General features: G+C 33.9%; 1 protein-coding gene across 4 annotated transcripts in view; it reads left to right on the top strand.

Annotated features, from left to right (window-relative positions):
* The first annotated feature begins 6 nt into the window (after nt 1–6).
* MYBL1 (v-myb avian myeloblastosis viral oncogene homolog-like 1) overlaps nt 7–9,114 on the top strand; it is a 32,883-nt gene continuing 23,775 nt past the window's right edge. For all 4 annotated transcript variants that reach the window (XM_014539798.1, XM_014539797.1, XM_005866337.2 and 1 more), the window contains exons 1-3: nt 7–133; nt 8,009–8,114; nt 8,431–8,502. In XM_014539798.1, coding sequence (XP_014395284.1) covers nt 114–133; nt 8,009–8,114; nt 8,431–8,502 — 198 coding nt within the window. In that variant the 5' untranslated portion in view covers nt 7–113. The remainder of the gene's footprint in view (nt 134–8,008; nt 8,115–8,430; nt 8,503–9,114) is intronic.

Raw genomic sequence — 9,114 nt, 5'->3', positions numbered from 1 at the left:
GGAGAGGGAGCCGGGCAGTCGGCGGGAGGGTCGGGGCACGGAAGCATTCGCCTGAGGCTGGAGGAGGCTGACCTGCGTCCCCGCCCAGCCCGCGCCTATGCGGTACTCGAAGGATGGCGAAGAGGTCGCGCAGGTGGGTGACATCCCTTTCGCCCAGGTCTGTCGTCACAGGCTCATCCCCGGGTCCTGTCTCCTTTCCCGCTGCTTCCCCACCAGGCCCTCCCGGGCGGGCCGGGGCAGAGGTTTCCCTTCCCGCTGCCCCACAGCCGCCTGGGCCCAGCTGGCCCCGAGCACAGCTGTGACGTGTGCAGAGTTGGGGGACCAGCGTGTTTCAGAGCCGGAAAGTGGGTCACAGATGCCCAGGTTGCTCCTTCGAGTGGATGCTCCCCAGAATCTCACAACCACTTGTTGGTGTAGAGAGTTTCTTGCCAGGTAAGTTGCTTCGGGGAAGACGCTACGCCGAGAGAAGGGGCGGTGTTCTGCCAGGATGCCCTGGAAATGGTGTTCAGAGGCACTTTTTTTTCTCGGAATCGCTGCCAGTGAAACTAGGAACCCAGGGGCAAACCTGGGCGGAGACCCCTCTGCCATCCTCGCTTCCCGAAAGCCTGGGAAAACCTGCTGAATAGTGGAGAGAGGACCTTTAGGATGTTTCCTGTAATTAGCATACTCATGCTCTCAGCTCTATGTGTGTATGTTTAATACTTTCTATTAAATATATATACATAGATAGATGTCACACTAATACTACCAGTAGCTTGATCTTAAAATAAAAACAAGGTGTTTGATTCACTTAGTATTTTGAGTGTCCATGTTTGGCTCTGACCGTAGCTAAGTTTGCACAGAGGTAAAGCACATTTTAAAAAAAACAAACAAAAAAAACTTGCTAGGATGAATTTATGTATCTGATTTATTTATGTATAGTAGCTACTCCTAAGTTGTTTGTAGTAATCACTTGGAAGACAAAAAACAACAACAACTAGGTTGTCTTTTCATTGTGATATTAATACACCTGAAAAGAAGTTTGGCACTATTTCCAAATGGCTTTGTTTCTAAATCCACAACCTCAAAGTCTTAACTAGTGATGTATTAAGTTGAAATTTAGTATCAGGATTCATTCAGTGCAGATTTCTGTTACAAATTGGTAATGATACCCATAATATTTGTTGCTATATTCATTTGTTAGGCACTTGCTGTATGTAAGATGTTTTTGCAGAAAGCAGCATAAAATACAATTAAGTCCTTGTTAGCTTATTAGTTTGTAGCAACTACAGTGTAGGTCAAACTTTTGAGGTGGAACAAATGTATACACACACATTTATAAACCCACATTTCTAGAGCAGGGTTTTCAACCTTGGCACTATAGATATATCAGATAATTCTTTGGGTGGTGAGGGGCCGACCTGGGCTTTGTAGGATGTTTAGCAACATCCCTGGCTTAAGAACAGTAGATACCAGTAACACCCACTTCCTCCAGCCCTGAAAAATCAAAGATCTCCAGACATTACCAAATGTCTATTGGGGGGCAAAATCACCCAGGTGAGAATCACTGCCCTGGAATGTCAAGGACCCAGTTAACCTCTTAAATTTCAGAAAAGATAGATATTAGAAGTTCCTGTAATTACTGAGGTACTGGATTAGGCCCTTTCTTTTGAATATACAACAATTTTAAACTAAAATAAAAATAACCATTAAGCAAGTGGCAAGTGCTATAATGTGTGGCAGTACTTATCAGTACTGATGTTGATTTTATTCAAAATAGTTTCTTGGCTAATGCTGTCACCAGCATTTAGTTATGGTTAGACATGGATGCTTGAATATCAGAACCGTGCCTTCTCCAATTGGTTTTCTGTTTGCTTCATAATTTGTGTATGCTTCATAATGATAGACTAAGAAAGAAGAAGTGTTTTAATGATTAATTTGCCAGTATAAGTTTTATTTTATTGACAATACTGTGAACTTTGAGATCTAAACATTAATTGTACTGTTGACTTTTATTGCTTGTTTGCTGTATAAATTAATTGAAATGTATATTATAGAATGATTTAAGGAGTCATAAGTCTAGAGTAATTAAATATAGTGGAGTGAAGTTGCACACCCTATGGGAGTATTCAGGTAGAGGATGTGAGAAATTATCATCTCTGGATGGTGTATTTTCTTAGGGTCTTCACACTTGAATGTTTAGTATTCTAAATTATATTTAAGTATTTGAATGAAAATTATACTTTGCTGTATAAGAATTTTGCATAAGACTATATATAGGCATAAATCCTGTAATACATTTTTTTCTGTATGATCTTGAAAAAAAAGTAAAACGCTGTTACCTCAGGTGTGAAACAGCTGAAGGATGTTGGCTCTTTTGATCTTTAAAATAGCTATATCTATATATACATAAAAGAAAAGGCTCATTGCTGTGACTTCAAATAGTTTTAGATCCTACTGGGGGTTTTAATGACAATTTGTAGGCAATTCTAAAGTTGCCATATCTGTTATTAACATGTATTTGATTTTTAAAACATATTTATGTATTAAGTAATTAATTTTAGTTTTTAAAGCCAAGTCTACCCTTAAGTATAAACTTTAAAAAATGTCATTTAGAAGCCAAAAGGCCTGTTTACACTTGAGATGACCTGTGATTACACTAAACTGAAAAGATAAAAGCCAGTTCTTGAATTGGAAGATGTTTTCAGTTGGGTACACGTGTGTGTAGGAAGCGATTTTACTATGTTGTCTCCATCAAAATGGGTGTTATGGGTGAAAGAATACTGAAATATGAAAAACGATTTTTAAAAAATCAGTTTTGTCATTAACTAGCAATGTTGTTGTTGTTTTTGGGGGGGGGAAAGCAAATAAACTCTGTATCCCAGTTGTTTATTTGTTATTATAAGGGATTTTAATCTTATGGTCTGTAAGGTAACTTCTAATTTAATATATATCCTATTTTGAACCCTTTTGTAATAATTTTTTCTCATTTAAAAATGTATACCCACTAATGGAATAAAATAGAAATACCCTCATATTGTTTTTGTTTATGAATAGCTAGGAGAACTCTCTTAAGTATTTACTTCACTATTGCTATTAATAATGGTCAAATAAAGTCAAATTTGTCTACTATAGTGATGCTAGTTAGCAGTCAAGATTTGGGGGGAAAATATTCACGTATGCAGTACATCATATTTACCACTGGGTGGCCTGATTTCACTATATTAAATTAACCTGCTAAATTTTCATACTTGGAATTCAATTGGACTTTTAAGAATGCACTGTTATTCTGTCAAAACAGTTTAATAAAGATGTATTTTTTGATTATGATAAAAATTTCAGACTTGATGCAGTTTGTGACTTAAAATATGATCAAGTTGAAGTGATTTTATTACAACAAATTTTGTAAAACTATTGATATTTCTCCAATTTCAAACCACTAGTTTGTTTTCAAATAAAAATAAATTTTTTAAAATTCTCACATTTTTTCTTTGGCAGCCTCATTTTACTCTCTTTAGGTGATATAATTGGTGGCGTATAAAATCGAACTTCTCCAGGATGTTTTATCTAGTGTTGTCAAGTATGAATAATTGTGTGTTATTTCACAAATGACTGTCACATTATATTAGCTTACACCTCAGTGTGAAGTTACTGTTAACCATCTTCCTTGCTTAGTGAGTCATAGTATATTTTTTTGTATGTGTGTGCTTCATTTTGCTGTTTCATAATTACCCTAATCACTTTGTTCATTCATAATCGACAAAACCCTTTCCATTTGAATACTCAGATAATGTATTAACAGTTATGGCATAAATTTTTTCTTTAACTCAAACACTAAAACTGTCAGAATGATTTTGGAACCAAGGCCTGGATGAAAATTCTGAGACCAAATTCCTCTTTTATTTTTGCTTTGTGATGGCAGAAATAATTTCACCTATTTTTTGGCTGTCTTCTAGATTAGTCATCCCAGGCTAGAAATGGTTTATTTATCTACACAGTAGGAAGTTGATTTTATTTAGTACATCTTACCAGCATTGATTGCTATAATACAGAAATGTTAAAAGATGATATAAAAATCAGAAAAATAGAGCAGAGTAGAAAGCAATGGAACTTTTTTCATTGTTAAATGGTGAAATTGGAATATTGGTGAGGTTTCTTGTGGAGTTTTATCCTTTCCCTTTATTCTTGGCAAACTGTTGGCATTGTCAGCCATCTTTCTGTTGTGATATTAATAAATTGTCTCTAGGATCTTTTTCTGTCATACTTCTTATTTAAAAGTTACATAATCTTTTCAACAATAATTTAAATAATACAGAAATAACTTAATTCTAAAACTAAGAACTAGCTAGGGAAGTCCCAGTGGTAGGGAGATGACTCTAAGAATTCTACTTTAATGTTCTCTCACACTCACCCACTCAAAAACCCAGCTTCCTGAACACTGACTGAGCTATGCAACTTGGCCTGAAAACTGATGACCATGCTGATGCAAAACAGAGAATGAAACCCCGTGTAGAAATAGAAATTTCTCACAGACCACATATGTGATTAGAAATAAGGGAGAATTTGAAAGTTAAAAATGAACAAGTTTCCAGGAATATTACTCTTTGGACCCAAGTAATATTTTTGGACTCATACCCTTAACTTAAATTATTTTGGTAAGAACCTTAAGGTGGATTTCATACAGATTAGATAGGATGTAGATATTTTTGTGACTAAAGATTTATATGGGCAACTCCCCAAGTTGAAAGTTGTTTTGATTTATAAATAACCTAATTTTTAAAGCAGTCTCAAAAATGTTGTGTGGCAGCTGTTGGGATCTGAGGGCGGGAGGAAGAGGGGAACCCGTGAAAGGCACAATCAAGGCCTGTTTGGGATGGCAGGAAGTGGTAATGTTGCTGGGATAGTTCTAGGAAAGGTTTGGCAACATGACACCCCAAAGAAACCCTTCTGTACTGAATATATTTTTTAAGTGTTTGTTTTAGCAGGTTCTGTTTTTTATGTTCTATCATTTGGAGGTAAATTTGGATTTTGGAAGTCCTTTTTAATAAATGGGAATGCCCTTCAGAACCTCCTAGAGGTATTTTCTTTTTTAAAAAAAATGTTTTCTTCATATCCACGTGTGAGGTAATTTTAGAATCCAGAGACTTGGAAGAGGTGAAAGAGTAAGGAAGCTCATTCATTAATTTTACACATACATATTTGAATGGCAGGTACTGTACTTGGTGTTGACAGATAAACATATTAGATGTGGTCTTTGCACTCTGCTTACTATTTGGTTGGGAAGGTTGGCAAGTGTAATTAGCATTAAGAAGGAAGGATAGCTGCCATGAGTACATACAATTTGGATAGAAAACTTTAGTGTGGTGGTTTATCTGATTTAGTAGCCATCTTAGAAATTTATGAAGTAATTGGATCCTGAACCATCTCCAATTTAACAATTTGTAGTCTTGGCTAATCAGGTGATATTTCTGATAGCTGAAGATGGCTGCAAATAGCAGGGAAATGAGAAGTTCCTACAAAGGATTTGTAGACAGTATGTATTAAATCCAGGCCTTTATTTTTCAGTTTTATAAAATTGAAACTATGTAATATTAAGAACTACCTACATGCTCTTACTAAGTTCTATTAATAAGGTTAAACAAATCATCAAGATTTTGCTATTTGAAATCAGAATGAATTTTTGTAAAGTTGAATCTAGTAAAGCAAAATAACTTTGAATATTGTTAGACATTCAGCCTATGCACATAATAATAACATTGAGCCACCTCTCTGTGCCAGATGCTGTATAAGGTGTTTCCATGTTTTTCATTTATTCTATAATGTAGGTGGTATTATCTTCATTTTACAAACGTAAACTAAAGCTCTGAGAGGCTAATATATTCATGGATTCAAAGTGAGTAGTTAAGTTAGAAGTAGAACCTTGCTGTGATTTAAAAATGTACTTGAAGTTTGTCTGGCATGAACCAGCTTTTTTGGTATTCTCTTACATATTTTTCCAATATGGTATATTTAGTAGTTAGTGAGTTTTGGAGTTCAGTCATGCCATATTTGGTGTAACTGTGGGCAAGAAGTTACTTTTCTAAATTTCCTATTCTGTAAAATGGGAATAACAAGAATAATCATCCCCTTTTAGAGTTGTGGGGTTTTAGAGAAATTTTATAGACTGCCACAGTGTCTGATACTTAGGCAGTTTAAACAAATATTGGCTTATGTTATTTTCAGATGCTGATGACTTTAGTGCCCTGGCTACTAAAAATTCTCTAATTCAGTTTATCAATTCAGTTGCCCTCTTTTTCTGGGGCTTCTTGCTCTCATGGCTTTAATTGTTCTCTGTATGTTGGTGATTGCCAAAACTGTGTGTCTACCCTAGACTTTTTACTTGAGCAGAATATCCATGTGCCCAGTTGCCTTCAAGATCTGCTTTGCACAGTAGCAGCACTACTAGCAACATGTGGCTATTGAAATGTGGCTAGTCTGAATTGTGATGTGCTTGACTATAAAATACACACCTGATTTTGAAGGCTTTAGTAAGAAAAAAAGTAATGTAAAACATTTCATGATTATATTGATTACATGTTGAAATGATAATTTTAAAAATATATTGGGTAAATAACATTTATTAAAATTAATTTTACCTGTTTCTATTTTTTAAAATGTGGTTGCTAGGAAATTACATATGTGGCTTGCATGACATTTCTTTGTACGGTGCTGATATATATATTTGAATATATATACTTGCTGTTATATACTAGTATATACTATATTTCTCATATAGTTCTTAAGTGCCTTGAAATCAGCTAGTCCAGAACTTAGTACTCTCCCCATCCCCTTCAAAGTTCAGCTTTCCTTCTCTATTCCTTATCTCAGTGAATAGCTCTATTTATGCTCCCAAAGCCAGAAATTTTGAAGTCATCCTTGATTTCTCCTTTTCCCATGTCTCTCATATCTAGTAGTTGTAAAATCTTTTTGTTTCTACCTGTTAAATATCTGTTTCATGTACTTTTTTCCATGACCATTGTCATTACTTTAGTCAGTTTGTTCTTTAATGGTTTCTTGATTTTTGTCACATTTAGATCTCTTCTACTCAATAATATAAAAAACAGAATTCTACCCTATTATAGTACTATTATAGTTTCATTTCAAAAATGTAAAATATTTGCTTCATCTGAATTTTTTATTTTAAAGTAGGACTTGATCTTTATTTTTTAAAAATAGCTACCCAGTGTCTTACCATTTATTTAAAAGTCCATCTTTACCCTACTAATTTAATATGTTGCTGTTTTAATTTTCCAAATTCCCAAATGGGTTTTATTTTTTTCTGAATGTTCTGTTGCAGCAATCTGTGTATGTTTATGTGCCATTGCCATTCTGTTTGATTTATTGTTTCCCTACAGTATATTTTTATGTTAATTTAGGGAGAATGGACATCTAGAATACCGTTTTCCTGTCCAAGAATGTGGTCTGGATGTTTTTCCATTAGTTCAAGTCTTTTGTGTCTCACAATACTGTTTTTTTATTTACTCTACTTTGACCTTGTACATTCAAGTTATTTCTACATATTTTAACTTTTGTTGTATTATTAATGGATTATTTCTTCCAGTGTGTTAACTGCCTATGTTTTGTGTTTTACCATTACCATTGTCAGGCCCTAATAATTTACTGTAAAAGATTACTAATTGGTCTTCCTTCCTTCATTTCTCCAATTTCTGATAGTGATTTATCTTTCACTTCTTAAAGTCCTTTACTTTTTAGGATAAAGATCAAATAAAGAATAAAAGTCAAACCCCTTAGGATGACATAAAGTTTACCTTGGACCCTGGTGGCATATCCACTCTTATCTCTGGTTGTAAGAACTATAGTTTCTCCCCAATGTATGTCTCTTAAGTTTTTTGTTTTTTTTTTAATACTTTAAATAATCTTATTGGATATATGCCTTTTAGTCTGAGTGGCTTCTTTAGTCATACCCGTTCAATGACTGAATTTAAAAATTTAAATAAAATTTTTCATTTCACAATTGTGTTTTTATAAGTGAGGATGAGGATGATGACCTTCAGTATGCTGATCATGATTATGAAGTACCCCAACAGAAAGGATTAAAGAAACTCTGGAACAGAGTAAAATGGACAAGAGATGAGGTGATTATCTGATAAAGTTTACTAACTTCATACCTGTATTTATTAATGCTGTTATAGATATGAAAACTATTTTAAAATAAAACATGAGAAAAGTTATCCATCAACTAACTTGCACATTATTTTTCTTCAGCCAGAGGCATGAATAGTGGATTAATGTTGAGCTAGAAACAGTAGAGTAAATGGGAAAACTTATAGTGGATTTAGTCCTAAAAATGGCCACCAGATATGGCATGAAACAAGCAGAGAATTATCTGTATTAAGGGATAGAGGAATAGGGTGAGGGAAAGCTTTCTAAAGTTCATACCTGTTTTAATAGGATGATAAGTTAAAGAAGTTGGTTGAACAACATGGAACTGACGATTGGACTCTCATTGCTAGTCATCTTCAGGTAAGGGAAACATTATATTTCTATATATAATGGATGATTTGGGCAATTGAGTTAAATTTTCTGTTTTTAAAAATGTGTCTATATTATTTTAGGTTCGGGTTTTCTTCCTAAAAACATCTTTTATTCTGGTCCTCCTATAGTGGCCAATGGTTTAGAAAGTCTGATTTTCTTGTAATTAGTTTATCCACAGGGCCTAAAAAGATTACTAATCTAAAACAAAAATGATACTAAGTTTGGGTAGGGCTTTATACATATTTGCTGATAAGTATTAAAACATTTTGAGAGAAGTTAATTATATTGGAATACTTGATAACTAATTAATAAAAATCAGAAAAGTCTGTTGAAAAGTTTGTCATAAAATGCTTACATTTTAAAATGTTTACCGATTTAAAAAAATTTTACATACTACTATTTACCTACTGTTTATTAGCATATAATTTTATAATTTACTAAGTATTTTTATGTATACTTTTATTTGTTCCTCGCTACACTTTTGGTAGTAAGGCAAAATATTCATATTTTAAAAAATTCATATTTTAATTTCTGTATTGACTACTTTGGGTTTCAGAAACCATGTTATCTATGTTGTTTTTATATTGTTATGACTTCTTT

Source organism: Myotis brandtii, unplaced genomic scaffold, assembly GCF_000412655.1.
Source record: "Myotis brandtii unplaced genomic scaffold, ASM41265v1 scaffold23, whole genome shotgun sequence".
Taxonomy (NCBI): domain Eukaryota; kingdom Metazoa; phylum Chordata; class Mammalia; order Chiroptera; family Vespertilionidae; genus Myotis; species Myotis brandtii.
The sequence above is the reverse complement of the archived record's forward strand: the minus strand, read 5'-3'. Positions and strand labels throughout refer to the sequence as shown.